Genomic DNA, 17,709 nt, shown 5'->3' with positions numbered 1-17,709 from the left:
TGGATCACAGTATGACTACTAGCTGAAAGGTTGATAGTTTGAACCCACTCAGAGGTACCTCAGAAGACAGGCCTGGCAATCTGTTTCCAAAAGGTCACAGCCTTGAAAACCCTATAGAGCAATTCAACTCAGCACACATAGGGTCACCATGAGTTAGAGTCATACAAACCCACCTGGTCCTGCGCCATCACCACCGTCATCTTTATGCCCGAGCCCATTGTTTCAGCTACTGTATTAGTCCATCTAGTTGAGGGTCTTCCTCTTTTTTGCTGACCCTCTGCTTTACCAACCATGATGTCTTTCTCCAGGTACTAGTCCCTCCTGATAATATGTCCAAAGTGCACGAGACGCAGTCTCGCCATCCTTCCTTCTAAGGAGCATTCTGGCTGTACTTCTTCCAAGACAGATTTGTTCGTTCTTCTGGCAGTCCATGGTACATTACATGTTCTTCACCAACACCATAATTCAAAGGCATCAATTCTTCTTTGGTCTTCTTTATTCATTGTCCAGCTTTTGCATGCATATGAGGTGATTGAAAATACCGTGGCTTGGGTCAGGCACACCTTAGTCCTCAAAGTGACATCTCTGCTTTTTAACCCTTTAAAGAAAGGTCTTTTGCATTAGATTTGCCCAATGCAATGCGTAGTTTGATTTCTTGACTGCTGCTTCCATGGGCATTGATTGTGGATCCAAGTAAAATGAAACCCTTGACAACTTCCATCTTTTCTCCATTTATTATGATGTTGTTTTTTGGTCCAGTTGTGAGGATTTTTGTTTTCTTTAGGTTGAGGTGCAGTCCACCTGGGGAGCTTTAAAAAATGCCAACCCAGGCCACAACCCAGACTAATTATTTAAGAATCTCTGGGTCTGTGACCCCAGGCACCCATGTTTTGTTTAATTATTGGGTATAATTTATATACAATAAGATGCACCTATTTTAAGTGTACTGTTCGTTGAGTTTTGGCAACGTGCATGTCCACATAACCACCACCATTTGCAGATATAGCTCATTTCCATCACCCCACAGTTATCTTTATGCCCTTTTGCTGTTAGTTCCCCCTACTGCCTGCCCTAGGCAACCATTGATCTGCTTTGTTATTACAGATTAGCTTTGCCTATTTTAAAATTCATATAAATGGAATCATACAGTTTGTACATGATACTGTGTACTGTGATAAATATTAAGTTAAAGAAGTTTCAGAAAAATATGTAAAAATAGTCCCATTTTAAACAATAAAAAAAAACAATTATCTATTTTGTTTGCATATGCTCGGTAAAGGTCTGGTAGTATGCAAGTTAGATTGTTGACAGTGGTTACCACTGGGGATGAAATTGAAGTTAAAGATAAAATTAGAAAGTAGGAACTTTCATTTTATAATTTTGGAAATTTCTGGATTGTTAGTCTTTTATAAAGCAAGCATTTTTTAAAAATTTTTTAAAGTATTCCCCTTCTCCTGGGTTCTGTATCCCTCTGGGTCAGGGTCGGTTAGGACCCTAAGCCCTTCCAACAGAAAAAGCTGACTCTGCAGCGAAGATTGACTTAGGTTCTAAGAAGAGCTGTCTCTAGCAGCAACGCCAGGTACCTTTCTTCTGAGGTTTCTCTGGGTGGGTTCGAACTGCCAACCTTTTAGCTAGTTGTCAAGCTGGCTATAGATTTTTTAGTTAATTAAGTAATTAATTTTTATTGTGCTTTAGGTGAAAGTTTACAGAGCAAATTAGTTTCTCATTAAACAGTTAATATACAAATTGTTTTGTGACATTGGTTGCCAGCCCCACATTCTGAATGTGTCAATACTCTCCCCTTCTCCACCCTGGGCTCCCTGTTTCCATTTGTCCAGTTTTTATGTCCCTTCCTGCCTTCTCATCTTTGCTTTTGGGCTTAAAGATTTAAGTTGTTTCATAGATCTATCTTTCCTTCAAAAGGACTTGAAATGATGGACTTCAGATATTATTCAACTTATATGGAATGTGCTAAAACTGTAATAAATCAAATATTAATCTTGTGAATGATACTTGCCATGGGATACCAATCAGGTTCTACTCTCACTTCCTACATAGACTGTGATCTTGTCCTTGGGATAGTATATCGCCAGTTATTTTCGTTCTTCAAAAAAGACAAAAGAATAGAGAAGTAGAGAAGGAGGGCTGAGCCAAATGACTTCTGAAACCTTTAAGTATCTCATTGCTTTGTAAGCTTTATGACCATAATAATCAACTTCATTTTGACGGCTACATTCAAAAACTCTCTCTGTTTCTATCTAAAAGATAACTTGAACTGATAAAATCAGATGGGAACCAGCTGAACTAAATTCTTGGGGCAACTTCATTAATAGTATTTGATTTATTGAAATATATTCTCTTCATTTGTTGTTATTGTTGTCAGTTTAATATTGTCCTGTTATACTCTTGTCTGTTTTCTCTTAAAATCAGACTGAAGAACTATGCCCTGGTTATTCCAAGTCCAATTACATGTACTTGGCAAAGGTAATGAAGACCACTGTTCTACTATTATTTTGAATTCATTTACTTGAAAATGTGCTTACCTTTTAATATTATCTTTCATCTCTAGTGTTATTTAGATCTTCATCAAAACCATGATACTTTGAAGTTCTGTAATTTGGCATTGTCGCTTTCTTCTGTTACCAAAGAGGTAAGTCCCAACAGTGACAACGAGTGCTATTATCTTATCAGTACTGTTCTAAGCTTAAAATAAAAACAACTGAATTAGATACATTTCAGGTTTTATTTTATACTAAATCATTTTGACTTGGATTTTACATGTACTGTGAAGGAGCCCCTGGGTAGCGCAAATGGTTAAGTGCTTGACTTCTAGCCTAAAGGTTGACAGTTCAAACCCACCTAGAGGTACCTTGGAAGACAGGCCTGGTGATCTCCTTCCAGAAGGCCACAGCCTTGAAAACCCCTTGGGGCAGTTCCACTCTGCACATGTAGACTCACCATAAGTGAGAATCAGCTCGACGGCAACTAACAACAACAAGAACATGAAGTATTAAGATGATTTTTAAAGTTGCTGTATCTTCTTAGAATAACCCATTACCAGGGGACCCCTTGTATTTTTAAAAAGCAGGCAAATCAAGGGTTAGCAGTTAAAACATATCCTGGTGCTTGTTGTGGGGTGTTAGAAAGCAGGATATGGGACAGCATGATGCTGGGGAGCTGAGGGTTAAACTAAACTATGACAGGAAGCAAACTAGGTAGACAGGCTGCCCAGCTTAGAGCTAGGTGAGTGTACAAGGGGTTGCCATCATCAGCCCCCACCTCACATCAGGGTGTGGCTGTCCAAGGCCATGTAGAACATTAGAAATATATATATATATTTTTTTCGTTTTTGGCCTTTGGATACCTACCAAAAAAGGTAGTAACTATGGCATTGTATTGTTTCTTGCCCTCTTAGTAAGTGGCAGCTCCATCCACCCAGCTGGGAAACCTGGTGCTCTTCATTGACACCTTCTTCTGGCATATGTCAGAGATATCGCAGGCTCTGTTGCAGATCACCACAAAAAAGAGAATATTGCAGTAAAGCGAGTCATACAAATTTTTTGGTTTTCCAGTGCATATAAAAGTTATGTTTACACTATACTAGTCTATTGTATGCAATAGCATTATTTCTAAAACAACGATGTACATACCTTAATTAAAAAATACTTTATTGCTAAAAGATGCTAACCATTACTTGAGCCTTCAGTGAGCCGTAATCTTTTTTTGCTGTTGGAGGTTCTTGCCTCGATGTTGATGGCTGCTGACTGATCAGCGTGGTGGTAGCCGAAGGTTGGGGTGGCTGTGGCACACACATAGCATCACAGCAACACCCAAACCACCACAGTATGACAAACTGATAGACGCGTGAGGTTAAAATAAGAAATTTGCCGCATCAATTGAGTCTTCCTTTCGTGAAAGATTTCTCTGTAGCATGCAATGCTGTTTGATAGTATTTTACCCACAGTAGAACTTCATTCATAATTGGAGTCAATCTTCTCAAACCCTACAGCTGCTTTATCAACTAAATTTCTGTAATATTCTAAATCCTTTGTTGTCTTTTCAACAATGCTTATAGCACCTTCACCAGCAGGAGATCCTATCTCAAGAAGACACTCTCTTTGCCCATTCATAAGAAGCAACTCCTCATCCATTAAAGGTTTATGACATTGCAGAAATTCGATCACATCTTCACGCTCCACTTGTAATTCTAGTTCTCTTGCTATTCCCACCAAATCTGCAGTTATTTCCTCCCCTGAAGTCTTGAACCCTTCAAAGTTATCCATGAGGATTGAAATCAACTTCCCGACTCCTGTTAACATTGATATATTGACTTCCTCCCATGAATCATTAATATTCTTACTGGCACCTGGAATAGTGAATCTTTTCCAGAAAGTTTTCAATTTACTTTGCCCAGATCCATCAGAGGCATCACTGTCTATGGCAGCTGTAAGCCAAAACCAAACCAAACCCATTGCCATCAAGTCAATTCCAAGTCGTAGCGACCCTATAGGACAGAGCAGAACTGCCTCATAGGGTTTCCGAGGAATGGCTGGTAGATTCACACTGCTGACCTTTTGATTAGGAGCTGAGCCCTTAACCACTGCATCACCAGGGCTCCTTATGAAATGTATTTCTTATATAATAAGACTTGAAAGTCGAAATTACTCCTTGATCCATTACTGCAGAATGGATATTGTGTTAGCAGGCATGAAAACAACATTACTGTCCTTGTACATCTCCGTCAGAGCTCTGGCGTGACCAGGTACGTTGTCAATGAGCAGTGATATTTTGAAAGGAATCATCTTTTTTCTGAGCACTAGGTCTCAATAGTGGGCCTAAAATATTTAGTAAACCATGTTGTAAACAGATATGCTGTCATCCAGGCTTTGTTGTTCCATGTATAGAGCACAGGCAGAGGAGATTTAGCATAATTCTTAAGGGCCCTAGGATTTTCAGAATGGTAAATGAGGATTGGCTTCAACTTAAAGTCACCAGCTGCATTAGCCTCTAACAAGAGAGTCAGGCTGTCCTTTGAAGCTTTGAAGCCAGGCATTGACTTCTCTCTCTAGCTATGAAAGTCCTAAATGGCATCTTCTTCCAATGTAAGGCTGTTTCATCTACACGGAAAATCTGTTGTTTAGCGTAGCCACCTTCATCCGTTATCTTAGCTAGGCCTTCTGGGCAGCTTGCTGCCACTTCTACAGCAGCATTTGCTGCTTCATCTTGCACTTTTATGTTATGGAAGTGGTTTCTTTCCTTAAACCTCATGAACCAGCCTCTGTTGTTTCCAACTTTTATTCTGCAGCTTCCTTACCTCTCTCAGCCTTCATAGAACTGAAGAGAGTTAGGGCCTTCCTCTGGATTAGGCTTTGGCTTAAGGGAATGTTGCGACTGGTTTGATCTTCTATCCACACTACCAAAACTTTCTCCGTATCAGCAATAGGACTGTTGTACTTTCTTATTATTTATGTGTTTACTGGAGTAGCACCTTTAATTTCCTTCAAGAACTTTTCCTTTGCATTCACAGCTTGGCTAAGTGTTGGTGCAAGAGGCCTAGCTTTCCGCCTGTCTCGGCTTTCGTCATGCCTTCCCCACTAAGCTTAATCATTTCTTGCTTTTGATTTAAAGTGAGAGATGTATGACTCTTCCTTTCACTTGGACATTTAAAGGTCATTGTACGGTTATTAATTGGCCTAATTTCAATATTGTTGTGTCTCAGGGAATAGAGAGGCCCCAGGAGAGAGAGAGAGAGATGGGTGAATGACGAAGCAGTCAGAACACACACGACATTTATTAAGTTTACTATCTTATATGGGTGTGATTTGTGGCGCCTCAAAACAATTACAATAGTAACATCAAAGATCACAGATCACCATAACAGATATAATAATAGTGAAAAAGTTTGAAATATTGTGGGAATTACCAAAATGTGACACAGAGACACGAAAGGAACACACGCTATTAGAAAAATGGCACCAGTAGACTTGCTCGCTGCAGGGTTGCCACAAACCTTCAATTTGTAAAAAATAAAAAAGCAGTATCTGAGAAGCGCAATAAAGCAAAGCGCAGTAAAACAAGGTATGCCTATATTTAATGTCCATTCTCCATACTAGACAGTCAGTTCCAAGAAAGTAGTAATGCCTTTTTTGTTCACTGCTACATCCCTGGTGCCAAGTATAGTGCCTGGCACATAATAAACACTCAACAACATTGGTGGAAGGAATCCAGAGACTACTAATCATCATATAAAGAAAAGTAACAATGATGATGATGATAAAATAGGACTGGTAATAACTATAACCAAGAAAATTGGACACTCTGGAAGTATTTCTGTAACAAGCAAAATGTTCTTGTTTTTAGGTACCATTGAGTTGATTCCAATTCATGGTGACAAGGAAAATAGCCTTAGCAAATATTTTCTGCATTACATTTTTTACCTTCAGTGATGTCTCCATTTAATATTCCTAGGAATTTTTTTTTTCAAGTAACTGTAAATGTCCTCTCAGCAATATCTGAATTTCTTTTTCACTAAGAAAACAGGATGGGGTGGGTTATATGTGGTACCCCCTATCTCTATGGCATTTAGTCATTTGTGACATATCTTCACACTGCTACTCAAATTGAGGATGTCAGTTATTTGGGCACTAGACCCGTGATCCCTGCCTATAAGGAGATTTTCTTTCCCAGAATTTGAGAGTGCCGTATTTTTATTATTCATGTGGACTTTCCCTGACCCTAGGATGGTAGTCTCAGGTTCTGAGAAACATTCCTTTGTCACAATAAAAGGGATTGCTGTGTCTAAGGCAGTGTGAGGATAATTGCTGAATGAAAGGATGATTTCATCATCAGCTTGAAAATTATTTGTCTGAAGGTAGTATTAAAGCTCACTGACTTGGAGTGTACTGAGAAAATGTACATTAAAAAAGCATTATGTAACATTTAGCTTTACAATGAGAGTGTACTAGTCTGCTAAAAACTACATTTTAAAATTGTAGTGATACTTTAAGGTAACTTTAATCACCCTTCTAAAGACAAATAGACTGTTATAGGGCAGTGAATACATTGTATCAACCAAAAAACCAGACCCATTGCCCTTGAGTTGATTTCAACTCATATTGACCCTATAGAACAGGGTAGAGCTGCCCCATGGGGTTTCCAAGGAGCAGCTGGTAGATTCGAACTGCCGGCCTTTTGGTTAGCAGCCAATCTGTTAACCACTATGCTACCAAGGCTCCATAAAGCAACCACAAAAAAAGGGGTACCCTTTGGGGATACTTAAAGTAAATGCTTCTTTATATTTAGGAAGTGGTGTAGTGTGTTTGTCTTGTAGTGATTTTGAAGGTTTCCTGGGTGGTGCAGATGGTTTGCTCTCGACTACTAACTGAAAGATTGGCAGTTTGAATCCGCTGATGGTGCTGCAAAAGAAAGACCTGGTGATCTGCTTCTGGAAAGATCACAGCCAAGAAAACCCTATGGAGCTCAGTTCTACTTTGTAACACGTGGGGTCGCCATGAGTTGAAATCAACTCAACAGCAGCGAGTTTGTTTTTTGTTTTGTTTTCTTTTGTGTGTTTGTTTATAGTGGTCTTTGAAGTTGAATAAAGTCCTGAGCTGCAGTCCCAATCAGTTTGAAGCTATAATCCAGTCTTCTAATGTAGGTTGGGAATTATCACTCTAATTAGTAGCCCTTCTTAGTAGTAAAATCTTGTCTCAAGACATCATTTTAGTTTTTCAAAGAGGTTTAGAAACTATAATTAGTCCATAAATGTCCACCTAGCTATCCTGTGAGAGATATATAAGAATGCTACAGCTCACAGTGATAAGTGGGTCACATACTGAGGCCCAGAAATATTGTCCAGGGTCTTGTTTGCTAGAAATTCTTATTTGCCTGTTTCTTTCTGGTTTCAGCTTGTTTCTTGTAGATGAACTCACCTATGCTATCCATGTCTGGAGAATTTATTCTTCCTTGTTTGTTTAAAAGTTTATAAGGCTATTATAGGATGGACAAACTTTTCCCACTCTCTGAAGAGCCATTTTCATGAGTTACAGGAAGGGTTACTCTGCTTATAACTTGCTACTTCTACTCTTTCAGCTCTTACTTTCTTTTCATTTGCATTCAAAATGTATTCGTTCTTAAGATTTCCCAATATATAATGGCTTTGGCTATAGGGTCGCTATGAATCGGAATCGACTCAACGGCAATGGGTTTATATTTCTTTTGGTTGGTCTTAAGAACACCTTAAAGAAGTTTCTTAGATCTTCTTTTAATTAATTTCCTCAAAATAACTGATGATGTATCATCAGTTTGGGATCAGTCACTCTTAACCTGTACCCAGTCTAATAAAGTTGACGTTTTATAACCATTTCACAAATCCTAGGAGTATAATAACAATTTAATGTAAGTATCATATTTATCCAAAGTCTTTACAGAACATTGACGTATTGTCCAAAAACATGTATTTTCTCGACAACTTTCAGGTCAAATAAATTTGTATGTTTGAGTGTGTGTGTGTGTGTGTGTGTGTGTGTGTGTAAAAGAGAGATTATCTCTATTCATTTACATTGGGTTTCCTGTTAAAGGCTTGGAAAACAATGAGAAAGGCAGACACCATCTTTGCCACCGTGAATCCTGTTATCTACCAGGAAGGGCAGATACTGAACAAGTAATAGCAATAAAGTACGATGATTGTTATGGAAATGGAAGCACAGGGATTTATGAGAAAGTAAGGTTGGGGACCACACCGTGGGCCAGGGGATAAGAAAGGGCAGCTGGTGATATATGACCTGAGATTTCGAGGAAATTAGGATTTAAATCCAGTGGTTTAAATCTTTAACAGGTAATGTGGTAAGACTTTTTAGACAGGCACAAGAGCTACCATGTGGAGACTGGCTTGAATCGGAAGGGAACAAAACTAGAAGCAGGGGTACCATGTAGGTGACTGCTGCAATAGTGCAGACCTGAGGTGCTGGCCTGAAGAAGGTAATGGCAGTGATAGTGCAGACCTGAGATGATGGCCTGAAGAAGGTGATGGCCCTGAGGATGAGGAGGAGGGAACATATTTAATAGATCTGTACATAGTATTCTTAACAAGACTTGGAGATTGCATATCAAGGGAGAAAGAAGATTCAAGAATGACTTCTAGGTTTCTGTCTTGGGAAACTGAGCCAAGTAGATGAGGTGCCCTTTATTGGCACATGGAATAGTGGAGAATCAGGTTTAGTGGAAAGGTGAGTTCAGTTTTGGACGTATTGAGTTTGTGTTTGTGAGATTTTCAAATCCAGTAAATGATTGGATTTGCAGCATATAAATGATGTCCGAAGCCACAAGTATGGAAGACACCACTCATTAGAGGTTATGTAGTATGTGAAAAGCAGAGGGCTGAAGATCAACCCTTGAGAAGCTTCAACATAGCTAGATGGGTGGAGGAAGAGGAATTTGCAAGTGAGACTGAAAAGAAATGACCAGAGATAAGACATACAATGATACTGGTGAGGAGTGTGCTTCTTAGCTAAAGTAGACACATGAGACTATGTAGGCAGCTCCTGTCTGGAGGTGAAATAAGAAGGCAGAGGGGGAACAGAGCTGGTTGAATGGGCACAGAAAGTACAGGGTAGAGAGAAGGAGTGTGCTATCTGGTTGTAGGGAGAGCAACTAGGGTCATATAACAATGTGGGTAGAAGTTTTCGTATGAGAAACTGACTTGAATTGTTAACTTTCACTTAAAGCACAATTCAAAAAAAAAGGAAGAAGTGAGCAGAGAAGATGTTGCCTCAGAAGGCAAGGGATGTGGAAGTGGTCAAGTCTGTCAGATACTATCAGGAAGTTAAGAAAGCAAAGGACTGAAATGAATCTGTTAAGTGTAGTGATGTGTACATCACTGATGACCTTAACCAGGACTGCTTCACTGGAGCGACAGAGGTGAGACAGCACGCAGAGTGACCAGTGGTGAGAAACTGCAGTTTGCTATGCAGATGCCCTTCCAAAGGCTTTGATGGGGGAGGGAGGAGAGCTGTAAGGTGGAAGTTATGGGGATGCTTGAGTTGAGGAATAGTGTATTTGAGGTGAGAAACATGGGAGCATATTTAAGTGATAATGAGAAAGGGCCACAAAGAAAGAAGGATTGAAGAAAGACTGTAGAGACAGAGGAATAATTGGTTGAATAAGATCCTGAGAAAACCAGAGAAAATGGTACCTACACGTTAGGGGCCTCTTCTTTTGTCACAGGCTAGGAGGAGAAGCAGATGGGTTTATAGATTTGTAGTGATCCAGGGTGAGCACCAGAGAGGGAGAAAGGAGAACGGATATAGGCTTTTATTAAGAGAGTGAATGAAAGTAAGTCAAAACAGGAGAAGGTTGATAGAGAAAAACAAGGAAAAATTGCTTAAAGAACCTGTTGATGTTGGAAAAATTGGTACAATTACTGAAGGTAATTGGATAAATGACCCAAAAGGCAGTTCTTCTGATTAGCAGCCAAGCACTTTAACCATTGCGCCACCTGGGCTCCTTGTTCAGAGAACAAGATGGCTATTTCAGGGGAAGAAAAGTTTTATGTCATGGCACAGACCAGGGTGTGTTGACGGAATGACGGGGAAGGAAGGAGATGAGGAGGCCAACTTGAAAAGGCCAGGGTATTGGATACATAGGCCCTGGGGATGCTAGAGTCTCCAACAGTGATGGTAGAACTTGGTGTGGAGAGGGAGAGTGACCCAGGTGCCAGAGTCATTAAAAACAAAGTAAAAATACAAAGGAGAGTGCCCAGTCTGTTAAAGTATTAAAAGTGATGTTGTTGTGTGTCATCGAGTCGATTTCAACTCATGTTGTTGTTAGGTGCCGTCCAATCAGTTACAACTCAAAGTGACCCTGCATACTACAGAGCAAAGCACTGCCCGGTCCTGTGCCTTGCTCACAATCATTGTTATGCATGAGCCCATTGTTGGAACCATTGTGTCAATCCATGTCAAGGGTCTTCCTCTTTTCCTCTGACCCTGTACTCTGCCAAGCATGATGTCCTTCTCCAGGGACTGATTCCTCCTGACAACATGTCCAAAGTATGTAAGACGCAGTCTCGCCATCCTTGCTTCTACAGAGCATTCTGGTTGTACTTCGTCCAAGACAGATTTGTTCATTCTTTTGGCACTCCATGGTATATTCAATGTTCTTTGCCAGCACAATTCAAAGGCATCAATTCTTCAGTCTTCCTTATTCATTGTCCAGCTTCCGCATGTATATGATGCAATTGAAAATACTGTGGCTTGGGTCAGGAGCACCTTAGTCTTCAGGGTGACATCTTTGCTTTTCAACGCTTTAGAGATGTCTTTCACAGCAGATTTGCCCAACGCTTTGTGTCTTTTGATTTCTTGACTGCTACTTCCATGAGCGTTAATTATGGATTCATGTAAAATGAAATCCTTGACAACATCAATCTTTTCTCCATTTATCATGATGTTGCTTATGGATTCAGTTGTGAGGATTTTTGTTTTCTTTAAGTTGAGGTGTCATCCACACTGTAGGCTGTGGTCTTTGATCATTATCGAAGTGATGTCCTCTTCATTTTCAGCAAGCGAGGTTGTTTCATCTGCATAACGCAGGTTGTTAAAGAGTCTTCCTCCAATCCTGATGCCCCATTCTTCTTCATACACTCCAGCTTCTTGGATTATTTGCACAGCATACAAATTGAATAGGTATGGTGAAAGGATACAACCCTGATGCACACCTTTCATGACTTTAAATCACACAGTATCCCCTTGTTCTGTTCGAACAACTGCCTCTTGATCTATGTACAAGTTCCTCATGAACACAATTAAGTGTTCTGGAATTCCCATTCTTTACAATGCTACCATAATTTGGTATGATTCACATAGTCTAATGCCTTTGCATAGTCAATAAAACACAGGTAAACATCTTTCTAGTATTCTCCGCTTTCAGCCAGGATCCATCTGACACCAGCAATGGTATCCCTGGTCCCACATCCTCTATTGAATCGGGACTGAATTTCTGGCAGTTCCCTGTCGATTATACTGCTGCAGCTGTTTTTGAATGGTCTTTAGCAAAATTTTGCTTGTATGTGATATTAATGATATTGTTTGATAATTTCCACATTTGGTTGGGTCACCTTTCTTGGGAATAGGCATAAATACAGATTTCTTGCAGGTAGCTGTCTTCCAAATTTCTTGGCATAGATGAGTGAGCGCTTCCAGCGCTTCATCCGTCTGTTGAAACATCTCAGTTGATATTCCATCAATTCCTGGAACCTTGTTTTTCACCAGTGCCTTCAGTGCAGCTTGGAACTCTTCCTCTAGTACCTCTTGAAATGGTTGAAAGTCAGCCAATTCTTTTTGGTATAATGACTCTGTGTATTTCTTCCATCTCCTTTTGATGCTTCCTGCGTCATTTAATTTTTTCCCCATGGAATCCTTCACTATTGCAACTCAAGGCTTGAATTTTTTCCTCAGTTTTTTCAGCCTGAGAAATGCCAAGCGTGTTCTTCTCTTTTGGTTTTCTATCTCCAGCTTTTTGCACATGTTATTACAGTACTTCACTTTGCCTTTTCGAGCCGCCTTTTGAAATCTTCTGTTCAGTTCTTTTACTTCATCATTTCTTACTTTTACTTTAGCCACTTAACGTTTGAAAGCAAGTTTCAGAGTCTCTTCTGACATCCATTTTGGTCTTTGCTTTCTTTCGTGCCTTTTTAATGACCTTGTTTCTTCATGGGCGATGTCCTTGATGTCATTCCACAGCTTGTCTGGTCTTTAGTTACTAGTGTTCAACATATCAAATCTATTCTTAAGATGGTCTCTAAATTCAGGTGGGATATACTCAAGGTCATACTTTGGCTCTCATCAACTTGGTCTCATTATCTTCAGTTTCAACTTGAACTTGCATATGAACAATTGATGGTCTGTTCCGCAGTCGGCCCCTGGCCTTGTTCTGACTGATGTTATTGAGCTTTTCCATCTTTCCACAGATGTAGTCAATTTGATTCCTGTGTATTCCATCTGGTGAGGTCCACGTGTATAGTCACCGTTTATGTTGGTGGAAAAAGGTATTTACAATGAAGTTGTTGGTCTTGCAAATTCTATCATCCGATCTTCAGTATTTTTTCTATCACCAAGGCCATATATTCCAACTATTGATCCTTCTTCGTTTCTAGGTTTTGCATTCCAATCACCAGTACTTATCAGTGCATACTGATTTTATGTTCGATCAATTTCAGACTACAGAAGCTGGTAAAAATCTTCAATTTCTTCAACTGTGGCCTTAGTGTTTGGTGTATAAATCTGAATAATAGTCATATTAACTGGTCTTCCTTGTAGGCATATGGATATTATTCTATCACTGACTTCGTACTTCAGGATAGATCTTGAAGTGTTCTTTTGACGGTACTTCAGGATAGATCTTGAAGTGTTCTTTTGACGGTGAATACAACACCGTTCCTCTTCAAGTTGTCATTCCTGGTATAGTAGACCATATGATTGTCTGATTCAGAATGGCCAATACCAGTCCATTTCAGCTCACTAATACCTAGAATATCGATGTTTATGTGTTCCATTTCATCTTTGACAATTTCCAGTTTTCTTAAATTTATACTTTGTACAGTCCACGTTCCAAATATTAATGATTGTTTGCAGCTGTTTCTTCTCATTTTGAGTCGTGCCACATCAGCAAATGAAAGTCACAAAAGCTTGACTCCATCCACGTCATTAAGGTCAACTCTACTTTGAGGAGGCAGCTCTTCCTAGTCATCATTTGAGTGCCTTCCAACCCGAGGGGCTCATCTTCTGGCTGTATTTCAGACAGTGTTCCACTGCTTTTCATAAGGTTTTCACTGTCTAATTCTTTTTAGAAGCAGACTACCAGGTTCTTCTTCCTAGCCCGTCTTAGTCTGGAAGCTCAGCTGAAACCTGTCATGGGTGACCCTGTTGGTATCTGAATACCAGTGGCATAGCTTCCAGCATCACAGCAACATGCAAGCCCCCACAGTAGGACAAACTGATAGACACAAGTAGAACTGTCCCATAAGGTTTCCAAGGAGCAGCTGGTGGATTTGAACTGCTGATGTTTTGGCTAGTCGCCTAAATTTTTAATCACTACACCACCAGGGCTCCATGAGAGAGAGTAATTATTAATGGCTGTAACCTCCCCCCAGTAATATCCTTCAGCCTCTCTTCCATCTCCTAAAACATACTCTCTTGGCAAATACATTGCTAGTTATGCAAAAATGACTTCAAAATAAGTCCCCTAATAGGAGTTCTAGGGAACACTGTGGAAATGTCAGAGGAAGAGGGGAGGAGTTGAGAGATTGAATCAAGGGAGAGAAAGCATAGAAGAGCAGTATTAGGGTAAATACATCAAAGAGGATTAAAAGCCTGGAGGACATCCATTGTGGACAGTGACTGAAGAAAACACGTCTGGGAGGTGGTGGTTTTAGCTGGTTTTTTGAGGTAAAAAGCCGTGCCAGCTCCCTCAGCTCATAAAAAATATAAGACTTGGGTGGAAGCCCTGGAATGGAGATAAATGTGTGTGTGTTGGGAGTCAGGATTGGGGCAGAGGACTGGGGGATTCAGCTTTGTGATGCCTGGGTATAATTATTGCTGAGTCATGATCTTAATTTTAAACCTTTCACTATAAAAATTTTTTTTTTTTTAATTCACTATAGTTTGTGAATATTCATTTCTTTAGGCATCTAATTAAAACAACTTTCTCATCTATGTCATTCTGTAAGGAATTGATTCCTAGATATGGAAAATGGCTTGTGAGTACCAGCGTCTTACTTAGCAGGCATTCCTTGAGGATCTTCTAGGTACCAGGCACTGAGCTAGCCCTGGGGTTACAAATGTAGACATGAATCTCAATACTTAAAATTATAGATTTTTATAAGTTCTTATAAATGACACACTAATATGCTGGATATCATTGATTTTATTTTGTCACAAGCTTTAGTAAATATTGATTTGATAGAAGGTAAACTTCTAGTTTATCAGATATGACAAAGTAATCAGTATATTAATGTTTATGGTTAAAACTATGGTTTCAGTACAATAAAAAAAAACTGTAGAATAAAGTAACAAGAAGCTAAAAAATAAAAAACAGAAACCTCCTAGAGAACTTTCCATTTAAACGATATTTAACAAACGGCTACTTCTAAATATCTGCCTTGTCCCATTTTCCTCATCTTTTTATTTTAAGTTTGTTACATTCCTCAAATTCTTTTTGGTAGATGCAAAGTCAATGTTTCTTAAATGCAAAAAGGCATAAAAGTGCCCTACCATCTGAATTTATTGCCAATTTTTTCTAACTTCCATACTTGTTTTAAAGAAATAACAATGCATGACATTCTATAAAATATATTACATGATTTTTAATCTTAAATATAAGCTATCCGATAAAGTTAATAATGAAATTTGTGTTTTTCTGGCTCTTGTAGCGGAATCTCAGTTTTATTCCAATCTTACTGCTAGGGCTAGGGCTTCTTCACATCCTGTAGTTGAAAAGAAAATTCTTAACACACTGGTAGGATCCAGTATGTCAGCTTACAAGGAAGGCTTTTTCTTTCCTGTATCCCACTGCTCTTAACCTGGTGGAGAAAAAGCCCAAAACAATACTCAGCACTGTCCGCGTTCTCATAGATCAGGATCGTGCCTGGTCCTCAGAGATCCAAGGTTTCTTTGTAATGGTCTTTCAAAAATATGCCCTCACTTAACAAAAATCTGTTTCAAAATACTGAGAATATTAGGATGAATGTGTGAAATTTTATTATGTAATTGCATGTCTATCTTTCCTTTATAGGATAAAGAAGCACAGAAAGAGCTGGAAAGAATGATCACTTCCTTGAAGAGATAAATAAAAGAACTTGCTCTCCAACAAATCAGATGTGGTCTACTAAAATTTAAGCTAATCAAATGTGTGTTTTTACTATCCTTTTTCATTTTCACGTAAGGGTTTGAAGTTAAAACCATGTTTCTGAAGGAGGCATTCTGCTAGTAGCACTCCGGAATTAATCATGTTACTTGGACAATCTATTTACTATAATGTAAGGTCAAAATGATCTCTAAATGTGTATGCTTTATATTTTTCCTATCAATAAGCTATAGTCTTCAGAATATTTCTTTAAATAAAATATGTAAATTAGTACAATAAAATGAACTTTAGTATTTTATTTTCGCTTTCATGGAGACTGCAAATAATTTCATTAATGCAGATGAAAAGTGGAAAAAACGGGCAAAGGACATGAATAAGTTTATAGAAGAGGAAAAACAAAAGAAGAAAAATATTGAAGCTAGTAGTCTGAGAAATACAGATAAAAGTACAATAAGATACTCTTTTACCATCAAATTAGCAAGGATTATTTTTCTTTCAGGAAACATTCAGTGCTGGCAATGGTTCTCATACTCTGCTGGCAGAAGGGTGTTTTGGCACAAACATTTGGGAAAATGTGTCTAGAATCCTAAAAATGTACCGAGTCTTTAATCTTATAGTGCTGTTTCATGAAAATAGTCCTAAAGAGAAAAAGTCCTAGGATTTATACACGAATGTTCATAACAGTATTCTTACAGCAAAACACTACATCCAACAATAAGAAAGCAGCTAAGCATATTAGAATAAAACTAGAATAGAATATTATTTTGACATTAAAATATTTACAAATATGATATAAAGAAATACACAGAGCATCTTAAGTACTGTACAAGGCAAAACTGCAAATACATTATCTTCTCAATTATATGAAAAAGGGCACAGAAGAGTGTCTACTCTGAAACACACTGAAATGGTGGTAGTTCATATTTCTGTGGGGCTGTGTTTCATTTCTTGAATTTTCCAACTTTTTATTAATATCCAGAAACTAAGACATGAAATTTTGGGGGGGTGGGGGGGCTAGGACTTAATTCCCATACCTAGCTACCCTTTAACCAGCCTCATCCTAAAATTAGGTTAAAACTTGAATTTCTAGTTTGCTATCCCAAATACACACACGTTTACATACTCAAAATTGGAAACTCTGACCTGGTAACACCAGTTCATCAAATCGGACTGTTTTCCACACCTCATCTTTTTAATAGTCTATTGAGACACTTGGATAAGTCCAACTGGTTCTTACCCACTTTCCTGTGATAACTGGTCTGACATTGAAACTACTGGGAAGAGTCTTGCAGGTCCCATCACAAAGACACAGTAGTGGTTAAGTGCTATGGCTGCTAACCAAAAGGTTAGCAGTTTGAATCCTCCAGGCACTCTTGGAAACCCTGTGGGGTAGTTCTACTCTGTCCTGTAGGATCGCTATGAGTTAGAATTGACTTGACGGCAATGGGTTTGGTTTTTTTTTTTTTTTTTTGGTTTTCTTCTAAAAGTGCAGTAGAACCTGACCCAGTGACACACAATTATAACCTCGCAAAAGACCTCCAGCACAACTTTGGAAAGGGGGAGTTCCAGTCCAGAGCTTTATGTTCAATTTCAGAAGCTAAGAGTCAAAATTCATGTTAAAATTTCTCATACAGCATTAAAGAGGTAACAGTATTCCACTAAAATTTTAACAACTGTGACTTACATGTAATGGCAATGTTAATTATCTTTCTTACTAAATAGCAAATGGCCTTCATTGTAACATGAAAACCCATGCTACCTCTCAATTGTGCCTCAAAGTTGTTTAGAAAACTTTTTATTTAATAATATTTGTATACTTTTGGATTACCAAAAGCAGTGTCAAAAGCAGAA

At 38.8% G+C, this 17,709-nt stretch overlaps 1 protein-coding gene across 1 annotated transcript in view; it reads left to right on the top strand.

Annotated features, from left to right (window-relative positions):
- RMDN2 (regulator of microtubule dynamics 2) overlaps nucleotides 1-16,048 on the top strand; it is a 117,722-nt gene extending 101,674 nt beyond the window's left edge. Inside the window, exons 9-11 of the mRNA XM_049870451.1 lie at nucleotides 2,431-2,484; nucleotides 2,570-2,650; nucleotides 15,787-16,048. Coding sequence (XP_049726408.1) covers nucleotides 2,431-2,484; nucleotides 2,570-2,650; nucleotides 15,787-15,840 — 189 coding nt within the window. The 3' untranslated portion in view covers nucleotides 15,841-16,048. The remainder of the gene's footprint in view (nucleotides 1-2,430; nucleotides 2,485-2,569; nucleotides 2,651-15,786) is intronic.
- The last annotated feature ends 1,661 nt before the right edge of the window (nucleotides 16,049-17,709 follow it).

Source organism: Elephas maximus, chromosome 26 (assembly GCF_024166365.1).
Source record: "Elephas maximus indicus isolate mEleMax1 chromosome 26, mEleMax1 primary haplotype, whole genome shotgun sequence".
Taxonomy (NCBI): Eukaryota; Metazoa; Chordata; class Mammalia; order Proboscidea; family Elephantidae; genus Elephas; species Elephas maximus.
The sequence above is the reverse complement of the archived record's forward strand: the minus strand, read 5'-3'. Positions and strand labels throughout refer to the sequence as shown.